The following is a 16,954-nucleotide window of genomic DNA, read 5'->3' on the forward strand; positions in this document are numbered from 1 at the left end:
TTAAGTCCCAGCTATACACTCTGAAGTTATTTTATTACCTTATAGCCTCATTTTTAAAGGTCTCTTGAAAACAAGGATTTACTCTTTTTTTTGTTTCTTTGAAAGAAATAAAGAAACAGGGGTCCTGGAGAGTAAAATAGCTAGCCAAACACTTTTCTTTTTCCTTCCTTCCTTTCTTCCTTTTTTCCTTTCTTCCTTTCTTCCTTTCTTTCTTTCTTTTTGAGATGGAGTCTTGCTCTGTTGCCCAGGCTGGAGTGCAGTGGTGCAATCTTGGCTCACTGCAACCTCCGCCTCCCGGGTTCATACAATTCTCGTGCCTCAGACTCCTGAGTAGCTGAGATTACAGGTGCTCGCCACCACGCCTGGCTAATTTTTGTATTTTTAGTAGAGAAGGAGTTTCACTATGTTGGCCAGGCTGGTCTCGAACTGCTGACCTCAGGAGATCCACCCGCCTCGGCCTCCCAAAGTGCTAGGATTACAGGGATGAGCCACCACACCCGGCCTCAAACTCTTTTCTCGTATAAAAGAAAATTCCCACATTTGCAAGATAATGCTTCGGTTAATAGTATTTTCCTTTTAATGTTGACATAAAAATAAATAGGAATTTTTAAGTTAATGTGGTTTTTCTGTCAGAAAACTCCTATAAAAACCATAAGGCACATTAAACTTACTACAAAATTCTAATGGCTCATAACTAACATTTGTTTTAGCTTCAAGATTAAAAGTGTTTTTGCTACCATTGCTAAGCAAATGTGTGTCTCTTACATTTTACATTACTCTGTTAAAATATAACACATCTTCTTTCAACATTTTGTTGTGAAAGGAGACATTTGTTTTTCATTGATTTATTTATTTAAACACACAAAAAAACAGCCCAGTTCTTGTGTCAGTAGCTCTTCATCCCTTAGTTTTCTTAATTAATTATCTTCATTATGTGTTACTTTCGAACGTTTGGGGACATTTGAAAATCCAGCTCACAGTAGTTTAAATGTATTACTTAATTAACAGGAAGACTAGAGGTAGAGGACTCAGCACAGACAGGAGCAGAGACTCAACAGTGTCATCACAAACCCAGCTTCTTTCCATCCATCTGCTCTGTCATCCTTGTTACTGTAACTTCTTAATCCTCCTATTTGTTTCCTCACAACTGTAAGATGGCAGGTCCAGCTCCAGACATCAAATCAATGCTCTGAAAGTAGAGGGACGGGGTTTGCCATCATGTTCTGCTCTTGCATCCAATTTAGAGGCTCTCACCTCCATCCAAAGCCAGACATGCTCATCTCATTTACCTTTCTGAACACTTTGTCAGTTCTTTTCAATAGAGGCAGTCGCGTCCTGCAACACAGCTTGACAGAGGAGTTGTTAGCAAGCAAGGAGGGAAATGGTACTGGTGTCTGTCACAGTGTCCTTCCAAATTTAATCATCTCCTACTAAAGTCTTCTTTTAATGGTATTCTATTACATTTAGCTAGTTGATGCTTATCGGCTGGCTCCTTTTTTTTCTTTTTCTTTTTTTTTTTTTTGAGATGGAGTTTTACTCTTGTCACCCAGGCTGGAGGGCAACGGCGCGCTCTCAGCTTACTGCAACCTCCGACTCCCAGGTTCAAGTGATTCTCCTGCCTCAGCCTCCTGAGTAGCTGGGATTACAGGTGTCTACCACAATGCCTGGCTTATTTTTTGTATTTTTAGTAGAGACAGGGTTTCGCCATGTTGGCCAGGCTGGCCTCGAACTCCTGACCTCAGATGATCCACCCACCTCTGCCTCCCAAAGTGCTGGGATTACAGGCGTGAGCCACTGCGCCTGGCCTGGCTCCTTTTACTCAACCACTGTAATCCCACTGGTGTGATCTTTCTAAAACACAATCTGACTTCATCATTAGCTTTCTAGTGTGGCTTAAAATAATGGTCATGCTGTACCCCTGGGACACCTTTCCAGCATTTTCTCTTCCATGTGGACTGCTGGGTATTATTGTCATCATATAGGGTTTATGTTCTCTCTTGCTGCTGCATCTTTGTTCTATTGTCTGTCCAGAATAACCTTCTACTCTTCCTTATAGGCCAGTGTCTCTTTGTCCCTCAAACCTAATACTTTGAGAGGTCTTCCTTAACACCCTGTCCCTTCCAATCTCAAGCATCTTTCCTGTTTCCTTCCACAGCACCTGGTGGGAGCCCTTCTTCCTGCTTGCATCTCTGTATTATGATTTGTTTATGTAATTCACCTAACTTTTGGTACCAGATGGAGCTTTCTGAGATTAGGGACTGACTCATCCCTGTACAGTTTGTGACCCATAGGTGATGCTGAAATCATATATTTTTAATGGCAGGAAGGATGTTAAAACTTTCTGGATGACAGTGTGGGGTACCACACAAAGAATGACCTAGCCCTGTTTCCTAGGAGGTCAAGAAAAGTTGGAGGGCATTTTGTTTTCTCTTGTTTCTCAGAACTTGAACCTTTCCTGGCTCTAACTTAGGTATGGATTATGAGTAGAAGACAAGGCTTCTGAAGCAATGAAGCTTTACAAACCAAAGTTATTTGGAAGAATTGACTCTGAGCACCAAAAACTCACTGGTACAAAGCCAACATGATAACCACTGTACTTAGGAAATGACTCACTGAACTGCATACACAGAACTAGGCCAGGAGATTTTCATTTCTTGTGTACCAGCTAGTCAGGTTAGCAACCACTTTAAATTCTGAGGACTGATAGCCACTAATTCAGATGTACATAGGCACAAGTACTTGATAGAAAGCAGTCTATTTTAAAGTATCACTTAATAAAAGCTCTAAGCAGTCTATGCAGGTAGGAGTAAGTCTTATAAAGATTGGATTTGCCTATTTTTCACGCCAATTCCTTGATTCTGATATTCAGTTACAGGTCACCCGCCCCAGCACCTTGATATGTAGATACAAGTAGGCATTCTTTACTTCGGGATTTGAAAAGATGACAAAGGGATTGAGTGGGAATGATTAATCTCATACTGGGGAATGACGATTGCTGGATATATCACTTACCACAGAATAGATGTATTTAAATGTAACAGCTGTAACCAGCATAGGATGGAATTCTGATATCAGGCATAGGTGATAAACTTAAATCGACATTGGAAAAGAAGTTTCCAGCTTCGTAATTCAGTTAGTCCAGATGTTTTGACCCCACAGACTGTTGATCCTCCTCAATGTTACAGAAACTTGGTCCCAGATTATGTGTGTTGAGAGTTCACCGTATCATTGTAGAGCTTTCATTACTTCAGTGGAAGTCCTCACATCTGACATAATCAGATGTGTCTAGTTAAAAACTAGTTAGTCTAGCTAAGAAAAAGTTATTCAAATTATACATTTTGAATGTTTTAAACCTAAACATAAAAGTCCACTCATTTTCTAGTCTTTTGGGAAAAACAGTGTCAAAGCCTTGTCCTGAGTATGGTGCCACTGTTTGATTTTCTTTTTCCTGTATCCATAGAACAAGTTAATCAACAATGCATTATTCAGTATTTCCAGTTTTTGTTTCTTAAAAATGGCCAGAGACCTTTGCATTCAAATGTGTACAAAAAAGTCCAGTTCCTCCTAGGCTCTTACAATTGGCTTTGAATCTTTTGCCATTGTCTCTTCCACACCTAATACAATAACTGATTTTTTTTCATCTTTGTTGTGACTTGCTTTTATTTAGCTTTTCCAAAGCATTCATCTTATTCAATTAGTCATTGAAGATATACCAGGTTTGGTCTTGTCCTCCCATTTAATCAATTAACATAGCATTTTGTTAAATTATTTGATGGTAATCCACTGAACTGCAGGGGGTAGAAGTGTACAGAAAGAGTGCACTGGCTTAGAAGCACTTGGTGTGCCATGGGCATCTAGCAATATGTTTTACAGAGAAAAAGGTGACTAAGAAGTCCTTGGCCTTACATGTGCACATGTTCAACACTAACTTTATTTAATGGAGTTTTGTTCAATTGCTCACTACCTTGATGTATTCGACAAAATGCCTGCTGTCTGCCATGTTAACCCTGGCAATTTCTTTTGTCTGTTTTCTTGGCTTTGCAGCATTCTTGCTAAGCAACAACAACAACAACAAAACCCCACTCTGTCTAGCTATATTCTTTCTGATATAGAGAGCTATTAAGGAGGATTATATTATCTACCCATTTGACAAGAAGAAACATTTCGTGATTGAAGGCTGAGCTGGAAAATGGTCCCTGGAAGCAGGAGTAGTTCCCTGGACTGCCTTGTGTAATGTGGATTCCTGTTCAAGTGCTTCATCCTGGGCTCTGCTTCCAGGGAACCAACCCCTCCTGAGATGGGGAATTGAGGGCAAGTAAAGAGAGGAGTGTTCTCATTAACTGTACGAAGGCTGTAAGGAAGAGTGAGAAGCAGTATGACACAGAGAAAGATGCTAAGAAAAAATGTGGCTTCAGGTGAAGGCTCAGCCTGAACCCAAGGGAGCTCTGGGCTACAGGATGTTTCTTGCCTTGAAGCCACCACTGGGGCAGGGAGTTGCAAAGCAACATAACCTGAGAACTGCTGCTTCCATCATCCAAGTACAATCCTCCAAAGAAGGTTGAAGTTATGTGAGCAGGTAGCAGCAGCTAAGCAACATGTGTGTGAAAACTAAATTGATGAAAGCAGTAAAAGGGGATCTGTGTAGGTGATTAACTGCAAATTCACAGAATATCAGATAGTAAATGTGTGGTATTGTTAAAATAGCTACTTTTATTGGACCCAATTTATGAGCTTCCCTAAATTTTCTGGGTTTCTCTTATCTCTTGGGCCCTCAACTGGTTAGACAAAAAGAGACCAGCCCCAATTTCCAAATGTCACCAGCTGACCCGTTTCCTCTGGGAAAGCCAACTTCAACATGTCCCCTATTATGACTTCCACCATGGGAAGTGCAGCAGCTGCAGAGTCCAGACGTGACCCAAGGAAACACACAGGCTGCGGTTTCACCGGTCCCGTTTCCAGACTCAAACACAAAGCATCATACAGTCAAAATGCCATACAGTAAGGCATGGCATTTGGCTTTCGTAGTGCTTTTCCCAAGGGGCCATAGGCACAACCAGGAAGAGCATAGGAGCTAATGCCAATGGGGGAAACTTTAACCAGTGGGGGGCAACTTACAGATAAATTCCTTCTTGCTCTCTTCCTCTGATGGATTGTTTTGAGCTGCTGTGGTTCTGTAGAGCGTGTCTAGAGATTGTCCCTTGTGACTGAGCAGGTAGCTCTATTTTCCATTCTGAATCTGTGGCTGGCAAAGCAAGCACCACCTAGTATCTGTTTTCCATTCTTCCTTGTTTCACTTCCCCTTTTCCCTCACTCTTCCTGCCCTGCAATTGCACCTCCTCACCTCCCCCAAAACGTGTTAGCACGTAATCTTAGCTTGATTTCCAAAATCAAAAGTAAAAACACACCAAAACAGAACCAAAGGCAAAGACAGCACCCCTAGAGATCAAAGTTTCAGTACACGTATAAATCCCCTAAATGGTGGGATTTCACTGTAAAACATCAGGAGAGATATTTTGAGTAAAGAGAGGGTAATCCTGAAATTGTTCTTCTGTTCTTTTTCTGTCTAAACAGTCAATCCTATTAAAATCTAAGTGGATGCTAAGGAACATCCCCAGGATGCTACAAAGAGTTTTCCTTTGTTAAGATGTCTTTTACAAACTAGCTCTGTGTCATGAGCACTGTGGTAAGGCACAGAAAGTAAAAACAATGCAGAGGAGAATGTAGCACCCTAGAAGCTGCTTTTCCTCAAAGGAATGCAGAACATTCATGAACTGGCATAATGATGAGAGTGATGCAAAACATTCTTCTTTTTCAAAAAAGAGAATTGACCTGTTCTGTGGCTCTGGTCAGATTGAGACCAGCAGTTATGAGGCCAGGACTAGTCTTTTAAAAAATATATTGACAGATAACATTATATGTTTTTATCGTGTACAACATGATGTTGTGAAGTACACATACATTGTGAAATGGTTTTGAGCATTACTAATATGCAGGCTAGAGAATCTGTCCCAACCACAAGTGATGTTTGCATCATCATTGTCACAATTAGTACTGATGGCTGTGGTCAATTTAGTCTGGAGCTATTAAGATGGGTATGGGGGAGCTGTTCTGTTTTCGCTGTTTTATGCTTGTAGAAATGGCCTCAATTTTCTCTTCTGTCTGATTAGTCTTAGCATATGGATTTCTTTTTTGCCATATTCTATTGCAGAGGCTGCCTCTCTCTGCCTTTCTCCCTCACATCTGGAATCCAGCCAAAAGTACCAGAACAAGATGCTTCTCACATTTGAGCCCTTTTGTAAGGGTGCTGATTGCAACTTGGGAAACTTCAGTATAATCTAAGGTGGAAGCTTTCTGCTGCTTTTGGGGAAAAAAATAAATGTCTAAAAATAAAACCTAGGCATAAAAATAGGGCCAAATACTCATTAACTGCCTCACTTAGCTGAACGCTGAAATTATTTCAACAGCACTAAATCAAGCCTTTGTGTAGAAGAGGTTGGGCATTTTTTTATTCATAATACTTTATCTTAGATGATAAATGGGTTACTGTAATTTCTCACTTTATTCAAAACATGAATTAAATAGTCCTCAGAGACTCAATTTTTGGCTCATGCTCATGCTGACCCTTGAATTAGAGCACTTGTGTTCACAAGTCTCCAGGAATGTATTTTGTGGGCTGCTGTGGGAAAGGATGGGGGGACAGACAGGACTAGGAGCAGAGGATTCAAGGCTTGGGATGCTAGGGTTAAGAATTTGGATCTTACTCTAGGTGTGGTGGGAAGCCACTGGAGGGATTTAATTAGGAGAATATTATAGAATGACTTCTTTTTAAAAAAATATGACTCCTGACTGCTGTATTGACAGTGGATTGGAAGGAGACAACAGTAGGAAAAGGGTAACCAGCCAAATGCGTATTTGTAGATATCCAGGTAAGAAGGGATAGTGGCTTTGGAGCAGGATGGTAAGAGTAGAGTTGGAGAGTAGACAAATAATGGAGTTTATCTAATTCATTAACAGCAACAAAAAGATTGGTTAATAGATTAGATATGGGGCATAAGAGAATGGAAGAGTCAAGATTGATTTCTAAGTTTCTGGCCCAAACTGGAAGAATTTGGTACTAGTTGAGATGAAGACTGGAGAAAGAACAGGATAGTTTTTGCTGTTTTGTTGTGTTTGGGGTGGGTCATAGAGAAATGGAAAAGGAAATGAGGTGGAAATGGCTCATGTTAACTTAGGGAATCTAAATGAACAGTTCAGAAGAATAGTTGAATATATGACCTTGATCCAGTAGGTAAGTTTGAGAATCCTTGATGTACAGATTATATTCAGAGTCATGAGACAAACTCGCCTAAGGAGGGAATAGAGGGAAAGTAGAAAACCTGGTAACATTCCATATTTGCACATAAATAGGGCAAGCAGAAGAGAACCAGTAAAGGACTAGGAAGGAACAGTAGTAAGGAAAGAAAAACTAGGAGAGTATGATGTTCCAGAAACCAAGAGAAGACTCTTAACAAAGGCAGGTAACAGTCAATTACATTAAATGCTGCTGCAAGGTTGAGTTAGATGAGCACAAATAATATTATTGTTTTTGGTGTTCTTGGTAATACTGACAAGGGCAGTTTATGACATGTCATTCAGAAAAGAGCCGAGAGTTGGTAGGAGATTGTAAAGTGGGAAATGAAGACAGCTATTTAGACAATTATTTCAAGAAATTAATGGAGCTGAGAAATAGATAATCAAGAGCAAGGGGAGAATATTTTGTTTTTTTCTCATGTTTCTAGGATGGGTGATTGGAGCATTTATGCCTATAGAATTGATTCAGGAGAGAGAGAGAGATCCGTAGAAAGGAAATATGATTGCAGGAACAAATTTCTTTTTTTTTTTTTAATTATACTTTAAGTTCTGGGTTGCATGTGCAGAACAGCAGTTTTGTTACATAGGTATACAGGTGCCCTGGTGGTTTGCTGCACCCATCAACCTGTCACCTACATTAGGTATTTATCCTAACATTATCCCTCCCCTAGCCCCCCACCCCCTGACAGGCCCCAGTGTGTGATGTTCCCCTCCCTGTGTCCATGTGTTCTCATTGTTCCACTCCCACTTATGAGTGAGAACATGCAGTGTTTGGTTTTCTGATCTTGTGACAGTTTGCTGAGAATGATGGTTTCCAGCTTTATCCATGTCCCTGCAAAGGACATGAACTCATCCTTTTTTATGGCTGCATAGTATTCCATGGTGTATATGTGCCACATTTTCTTAATCCAGTCTATCATTGGTGGACATTCGGGTTGGTTCCAAGTCAAAATTAAAAGAACTAGAGAAGCAACAGCAAACAAATTCAAAAGCTAGAAGAAGACATGAAATAACTAAGATCAGAGAAGAACTGAAGGAGATAGAGGAACGAAAAACCCTTCAAAAAAATCAATGAATCCAGGAGCTGTTTTTTTTTTTTTTAAATCAACAAAATAGACCATAGCCAGGATAATAAAGAAGAAAAGAGAGAAGAATCAAATAGACACAATAAAAAATGATAAAGGGGATATCACCACTGATCCCACAGAAATACAAACTACCATCAGAGAATACTATAAACACCTCTATGCAAATAAACTAGAAAATCTAGAAGAAACAGATAAATTCCTGGACACATACACCCTCCCAAGACTAAACCAGGAAGAAGTCAAATCCCTGAATAGACCAATAACAAGTTCTGAAATTGAGGCAGTAATTAATAGCCTACCAACCAAAAAAAGTCCAGGACCAGATGGATTCACAGCCGAATTCTATCAGAGGTACAAAGAGGAGCTGGTACCATTCCTTCTGAAACGATTCCAAACAATAGAAAAAGAGGGAATCCTCCCTAACTCATTTTACAGGACAAATTTCTTGAATACAGAAAGGTGTGAGATGCAGAGTATAGTGAAGGGTTTGGCCTTGGATAAGAGAAGAAGGAGAGACAAAAAGAGTGCACCTAGATGTTAATGGGTTGGTTGAGTTAGTGATAGGAGGATGAGGGAGTAGCCATAATCAGTCACAACAATTACGAAGTAAGAGCATCAGCTGGAAAGGAGATGAGAAAAGGGAATGTCAGTTTCAAGAGAAGGCAGCAAATATTGGAGTCATTCTAGGCAATGGGAGGATGAACCTTTAGTAAGACAATGGACATGGAATGTTTCAGGGTTACATTAAACAAGGTGAATTTGAGTTAATTTTTGCTTGGAAAGAGACGGTAATTAAATTTCAAGGTTTTTTTTTTAATGGCATATAGAGGCAAAAGGTATTATTACATGTTGACATATTTTCATAGTAGAAAAATGAGTTTAATGATTACTTGTAACCTTACTATTCCAAAATAATCATTGTGATATCCTTTTATATATTATACATGCAAATACTTCCATAGGAAGAAATATGAAGGTCTCAATTTTGATAACTAATACTATTTTGTAGCAGTTTTGACTTTACCAACTATCTTAGTTATTGCTCTAAGAGAAATAAAAACAATTGGAGTGATAACTGTGTCATATTGCAAAAGTATTTCTATATTTTGTAGCTTTTTCCATTTTTATAGAGATAATAGAAAATGTACAGTTATGTTAAAAGGCCTTCTTCCTAAGGTTGTGTTTTCAATAACTTTCTTATAGTCTTTAAAATGTAAAAATGAAACTCTAAATTATTAATCTACCAGGTTTTATTTTGATAAGATGTGATTAAGGAATCTAATTTTACTTTTTTAAAAAAATTGTTATTTTAGCAGGAGTTACATGTGCAGGCTTGTTACATGGGTATATTGCATGATTAATTTCACTTCTTAAAATAGTTTTAAGTCATTCTTAAATCACATATCTCACAACAAATATAGAATGTATTCTTGTAATAGTAGAGCTCCTAAATGATATCTTTTTTATTTATTTTATTTTATTGTTACTTTTTTGAGACAGAGTCTCACTGTCTTGCCCAGGCTGGAGTGCAGTGGTGTAATCTCGGCTCACTGCAACCTCCACCTCCCTGGTTCAAGCAATTTGCCTGTCTCAATCTCTCGAGTAGCTGGGACTACAGGCACATGCCACTACACCCGGCTAATTTTTGTATTTTTAGTAGAGACAAGGTTTCACCATGTTGGCCAGGCTGGTCTTGAACTCCTGACCTTAAGCAATTCTCTTGCCTTGGCCTACCAAAGTGCTGGGATTACAGGTGTGAACCACCACGCCCAGCCACCAAATGATACCTTTAAAACTTTCTTTTAGAGATTTTAAAACCAATTGTATGCTATTCTTTAAACAAGCTATTTCTTACAGTGTAAAAATTAACTTGAATCCTATCATCTGGGAAAATCAGTTATACTGTACTTGCTTAAAACTGTATTTTTCTGTACACACATTTTGCCATCTATATTTTCTCACTTTTTTGAGTTTTTGAAACACGCTTTGTAACCCATGAATTTAATGGCTTGCACTAGTATTGGATATGTAAAAATATATTTTCAGGTTTTAGTTGTTCTTTATGTGTGATTATAAATAACATCATAGTTAACACCACTGGCACTTAATATTGAATTTAAATTGGTTTTAGTATTTTCTATCATAAAAGCAATATGTCCATGTAGAAAGCTTTAAAAATAACAAACTATTATCCAGAGAACCACTGTTGCAGATATACCAAATCTTTATTCATTCAAGAGCCATGTTTCAGCACCTGTTAATAGCAGTCACTGCTTCAGATATGAAACCTGCTCTTCAGAGTTAACATCCTCATATACTTAGTCATATATCTTGTCAGTATCATATGAGCAGAAATGTGTATGCTTTTAAAAAAGGAACCATGCTATTTAGAAATTGTATTGTAATCTAATATTTCTCCAATAACCTATTAAGAAATTCCTTCCATGCCATTGAACCATCCTTTACAATATCATATTTAATGGCTACAAAAGAATTATTCGTATGAATGTACCACTCTTTTCCAATTCCCTTTTGCATTTTAAATCCATAACGTGTGCACTTTACTTCTCTTTGATAGCATGACTAATATGTCCTGAACAAGACATGAAGGCACAGACAGTACTGTCTTTCTTCCTCATTCTCATAACATCTCTGAGTGGATCTCAAGGTAATTTCCTTTGTAATACAAGTGTTAGTTATTTGCATTATCAGATAGAAACATGAGCACACAATGCAAGGTGGCTATTTCCTCCATAGCCATAGCATCATGAACTTTCCTAAATCATCAGTTAATCAGAAGCAAAGAACAGGCTGGAAGTCTGCATGAAGACTAAAAATTATATGTATTTTTTCTGTCCATTCTGATTAAGACTCTTCCTAATCTGTTATCTGCTACCAGAAATAAGTTCACTGGAAAGGCAAGTTTGATTGATTGATTTTTTTTTTAAAGTGTAAGCTTGGTACTTACCACTTGACAGAAGGCATTATCAGCTTTGCTAGGTCCTACGACAGGCATTCTTAATTATCCAGTGAAACATTAGAGGAGTTTAGCAGAGCAATTAGGGAGATCGACAATCACTCTTTTCCTTTCCCATCTTTCCGTGTCTTTCTTTCAGCATAATGCCACATCCCTCTAGCTCTGCAGAGAAACTAAGTCTCTCTGAAGAAGAGAGGCAGGACATGGTAGGGTAGAAAGAGCCCCAGAAGGGAAGGTAGAGGATAAAGACTGTGACAGAGCCACTTGGGCACCCAGTTCTTCCATCTTGGGTGGACTGGGCCATGAGCCAAAGGAGTTAGTCCATTGTCCAAAAAATAAGATCCTTTCCAGTGCTAATATCTTAGAATCCATAGACAGGGCACAAGATCTACTTAAAATATTCTGTAAATCAAAGCAGTTAGATTACCTCCTTCAATGATAGGAATTGTCTGGGTATATTTTCTCGGCAAAAATCTCTTATTCTGTTGATTTTATTTGCTTTTTGAAATTAACTTGTGAAGTTGACAGTGAAAAGAAAACAAAACAAAATAAGTAAATCAAGAGAACTGGGGATTAGGCTTCCAGATTTGTCTCCAGATATTCCTTACCTACATTTTGACCAACTCAGGATATCCTGAGAGCAGCCTTAAAGTCAAAGCAAATGAATGATTCTCTTTCCCTTTTTGACTCCTCCTGCTCATGTCCTCCCCTATTTAGATCTAGTGTATAGATATTCCTATCAGATTCCTGAACCCAGCATTGTCTTCTACGTGCTCCAAATATTTTCTTACCCAGTCAAGCTGAGTTTATTCCATTCTTTTAGGGCCTGCTGGCTGTTGCTAGCTGGATAAACTAATTTATTATTGCCATAGTAGGAGTTAAATGTGAATGTGTTCTGGGAATGAAATCAAAAGGAGTCTTTTAACATACATGATTTCCAGGCCAGGATTGGAAGAGAGACAAGATTACTGATCAAGTGCGCAGCAAACCAGTGTTTCTATGCCTTGGGCTGTTACCAGTTCTCCCAGTTACATTGCATAAAACAGATATTCAATTAAAATTAAAACTCAAACACAGAGCTTCATAGTTTGTTTCTAATAATCAGACAAGTGTTTTTGATTATGTGGTCTATTAATAATCAGGCTGCTAACCTAGGAAAGTTCTTCCGGGTAATTCTGGTATAATCCTGAACGAGCACATATCATTAATTCTCTTTATAACTTCTCTGCTCTTGACTGTAGGCATATTCCCTTTGGCTTTCTTCACTTATGTTCCTATGAATGAACAAATCGTCATTGGAAGACTTGATGAAGATGTAATTCTCCCTTCTTCATTTGAGAGGGGATCCGAAGTCGTAATACACTGGAAGTATCAAGACAGCTACAAGGTTCACAGTTACTACAAAGGCAGTGACCATTTGGAAAGCCAAGATCCCAGATATGCAAACAGGACATCCCTTTTCTATAATGAGATTCAAAATGGGAATGCGTCTCTATTTTTCAGAAGAGTAAGCCTTCTGGACGAAGGAATCTACACCTGCTATGTAGGAACAGCAATTCAAGTGATTACAAACAAAGTGGTGCTAAAAGTGGGAGGTAAGTGTGCATGTAAAGTTTCATGAAACAGCAATGACATCATTCCATGTTATTAGTAAGCCTCTTTTTCCTAATATGCTATGAGCTTCCTTCCAAGTCAATACATGGAAATCTGCTTATTTTTAATGCACAGCAACTTGTAGTATACTAATGTTATAAATGATACAACTGTTCCCCTGTTGGTGGGTACTGAGGCATTTCCAGTGTTTTACATTACATGGTTGTGATGAACATCCTTATAGTTGTACTTAATACCGGGAAATAATCTGAAAGCAAAGTACCAGAAGATTTTAATGGGTTACTGACACTAGCAGCATAAGACTATCCACTTTCCCCTTAGTCTTATCGGTACCAAATAACTGCCAATATGATGACTGAAAAAATATTGAATTGCTGATTTAAATTGCATTTTTCTATATTATAAATGAGGTTAATTTTTATATTATATGCTTTCCTTCTCTGTATTAGCTATATATAACACTATACCTATATAACTATAAGCCATTAATATAGTTAATATATACAGTTATATACAGTTAATATCACTCAGGCACAGCTTCATGGTGGTTATATTATACAGTTAATATAACTATATAATATATTAACTGCATTAATATATTAACTGTTACTAATTCTCATAGTTATATTGAACCAAACAAGTATTAGATTAAAATTGAAGAAATTCAAAGAGCTTCATGGCTCGTAATTACTGGATTACCAAGAGTTCCTGATGATGTGCTCTGTTAATGATCAGGCTGCTGATCATTTATATGTAATATAGTTAGTATGCATTATAAGATATAGTACAATTTTACATATAGATATATATACACACACACACATACATGCAGTATTTTCTAATGGGTTGTTTTTCCCAGCACTTGTTTCTTTTTCTTCTGTCCCTTTTAGCTGCTTCAGACCTTGATTCAGAAATCACAAAATTATGTGTAAACAGAGTCAAATAGGTGCTCTGAGACAGTATTTGAGGAGTGTAGAGTGCCGCATGAACTCTACTTTATAGACTTAGACATCCTCATTTTGGTTTCTCAATGAGGCCATTAGATTTCTTTTCCAGCTATGTTTCTAGAGAATTGAGATTGCTAGTTGCCACATACCCATGCCTGCTCTTTTTTTATTTCTTCTAGATAACCACACTATATCTTAAGGTTCTACAGAGGTGTTTGTTTGTTTTCCCTTTCAGTAACTGCCAAGTTTTGCTCATAGAACTTATCTTTTCATTTCATGGATATTAAAAAGTATTCTGCACAGATGGCCTATAAAGAAGCTAATGATGGCAGTTTTTCATGTGCCCGTCTTTCTCCTATGTAGTTTTTCTCACACCCGTGATGAAGTATGAAAAGAGGAACACAAACAGCTTCTTAATATGCAGCGTGTTAAGTGTTTATCCTCGTCCAATTATCATGTGGAAAATGGACAACACACCTATCTCTGAAAACAATATGGAAGAAACAGGGTCTTTGGATCCTTTTTCTATTAACAGCACACTGAATATTACAGGATCAAATTCATCTTATGAATGTACAATTGAAAATTCCCTGCTGAAGCAAACATGGACAGGGCGCTGGACAATGAAAGGTAGGCTCCACAGGACTTTCTGTGTACACATGCTATTTCAAAGTTGGGGGGTAATGGGGACTGATTTGAAAAGAAAGAAAGGAAGATGAAAGAAAAGAAAGCAAATCCATCTGCAGCGGTTAGAAGACCAAGACCGAAGCCCTAGGGCTGGTTCTTCTGGCTGTATTACATTAAGCAATCATTCTTACTTTTGAGCATTAGTACCTCATTGATAAAATAGAAGTAGTTCTTACCTTGCTAGGTATTTATGAGTTGAATGAAAACATTTATGAAGTGGAAAGAAGCAAATCTATTCTTGAATATTAATGTATTTGTCAATGGCTCATCCTTCAAAAGGGATTTCCTACCAGCATTGCTCTTTAAAAGATCAAAGGAGAAAGAATACTTGTCTTTCAGCAGATCACAACTTCCAATCTTACAATTAAAATATCAATGAGTATTATTGCTTCTTTTTAGTTTCTTTACATAGTATTAGCCCATCAATCTTTATCCAACACCTCTATCACAACATGGTCAGTTTTTAGCACTCTTTCCTCTCATTTATTTGAACAGATCCAAACTCTGATCAATCTCTATATCCAAAACCTATTTAATAAAAATTAATTTGCTATCTCCATATCCAAGTCCAAGAAAATTTGTTTTCCTTTTTTTTTTTTTTTTTTTTGAGATGGAGTCTCCCTCTGTCGCCCAGGCTGGAGTGCAGTGGCATGATCTCAGTTCACTGCAACCTCCGCCTCCCAGGTTCAAGTGATTCTCCTGTCTCAGCCTCCTGAGTAGCTGGGATTACAGGCACATGCCACCACACGTGGCTAATTTTTATATTTTTTTAGTAGAGACAGGGTTTCACCATGTTGGTCAGGCTGGTCTCGAACTTCTGACCTCGTGATCCACCCACATCGGCCTCCCAAAGTGCTAGGATTACAGGCGTGAGCCACCGTGCCCAGCCTGTTTTTCATTTTATTTGTAACAAAGCAAAAATTTTCTGTCAGTCTCCCTTATATGGGGAAAATGGAGGTTATCTTTTTTTTTCAGCCTTCTCTTTCCTAGCATCTCATATTCTCAAAATGCTCACCAAAAATATATTGAAATTCTGGGTGATTCACCACATTTACATGAGTCCAGTGTTAAAGGCATGAGTACCCAATGTTCATTCTCCATCAGTCAGGCAGCAATGGAAACATGGGAAAGGGTTGCAAATGTTAATATTGTAAATATTGTCTTTGTAAAATCCTAATTTCTCATGTTCATTTAGAATTGAGTGTCTTGAAGCATGAACAGTTCTTTAGGCTCAGTACTGTTTGGTCTCATTGAAAAGCTATTACGTGCCAAGTTTTGTTGCTCACGGACTGTGAACTTAAGAACATGGTCTCTACTGATTTCTGGATCCACAGCATCTAGTACAAATATAAAAATTAAACTAGGAACATAGCTTACAAAGGGAATGATTAATTCTATTCTCTGTGGTTGGACATGAATGGGGTTGTTACAGAATATGTGCTTAAGAAAGTTGCATAAGGGCAGAATTTTAGAAGAGTAGTAGGACATTCCAGGAGAAGAAGAATATTCCAGGTAAAAAGCACAGAAAAGTAAAATTGCCTGGATTTGTGGAATTAACGGATCAAGAGATGAACCTGGAGAGGGAGGCAAAAAACAGATGAAAGACCTTTTGCACGTTGCTAAGGAGCTTGTTGAGTCTTGGAGGTAGGATGAATCAGAAGAGGGATTTGAAGCATCAAAGAGGCCCTGGATTTGCCTTTTGGAAGGCTTGCTTTGGCATCACTCTCCTGCAGGTAGACTGGAAGCCAGGTGAGTCTAGAGCCAGGGAGAACCATCCATGACAGTCCATAGAGGTCAGCCTACACCACTACAGAACAGGAAGGACAAGATGGAGCTGGGTCTGGAGGGGCAAGCCAAGAAAATTCAGCAGAGTCCCTCTTCTAAAAGAGCTCAGTCCAGTGGGGGTTGCCTGCACACAGCTGGAAATATTCTTATATGCAGAAAAAGAGATTTTGTCTAGATAAAGAGATTAAGAAGTAGTGAGGCCATAAAAGTTAGAGACCACTAGGGAGTAGGTAGGGTAACAAAAGGGGTGTTCTGGGGAACACCAGCATTAGAGGGGCCAAGAGAAGGAGAACATTGAGTTTAATAGGCTAGCAACTGGTAGCAACATTCCTGAGTGCTTACTGTCAGGTTCTAAGAGTTAAAACAAGTATATCACTCCTCTAGCTGGCCCTGGCTTAGCCCTCCTTGAAGGTCTAAACTAACCTTGGTGGGAAACTTTAAAATAGTGGTAGTAAAACTTGTCTTTTAAGAAACCACAGCACAAATATAATTACTTTCCAAAAAGT

At 38.4% G+C, this 16,954-nt stretch overlaps 1 protein-coding gene across 2 annotated transcripts in view; it reads left to right on the plus strand.

Annotated features, from left to right (window-relative positions):
* The window catches only part of HHLA2 (HHLA2 member of B7 family), a 140,439-nt gene that overhangs the window by 109,332 nt on the left and 14,153 nt on the right, over window positions 1-16,954 (plus strand). The window contains exons 4-6 of one of the 2 annotated variants that reach the window (XM_063661597.1): window positions 11,017-11,106; window positions 12,657-13,010; window positions 14,340-14,606. In XM_063661597.1, the coding sequence (XP_063517667.1) occupies window positions 11,043-11,106; window positions 12,657-13,010; window positions 14,340-14,606 (685 nt within the window). In that variant the 5' untranslated portion in view covers window positions 11,017-11,042. The remainder of the gene's footprint in view (window positions 1-11,016; window positions 11,107-12,656; window positions 13,011-14,339; window positions 14,607-16,954) is intronic. The other variant, XM_054483601.2, reaches the window with a different exon arrangement.

The sequence above is a fragment of the Pongo pygmaeus genome, chromosome 2 (assembly GCF_028885625.2).
Source record: "Pongo pygmaeus isolate AG05252 chromosome 2, NHGRI_mPonPyg2-v2.0_pri, whole genome shotgun sequence".
Lineage (NCBI taxonomy): Eukaryota > Metazoa > Chordata > Mammalia > Primates > Hominidae > Pongo > Pongo pygmaeus.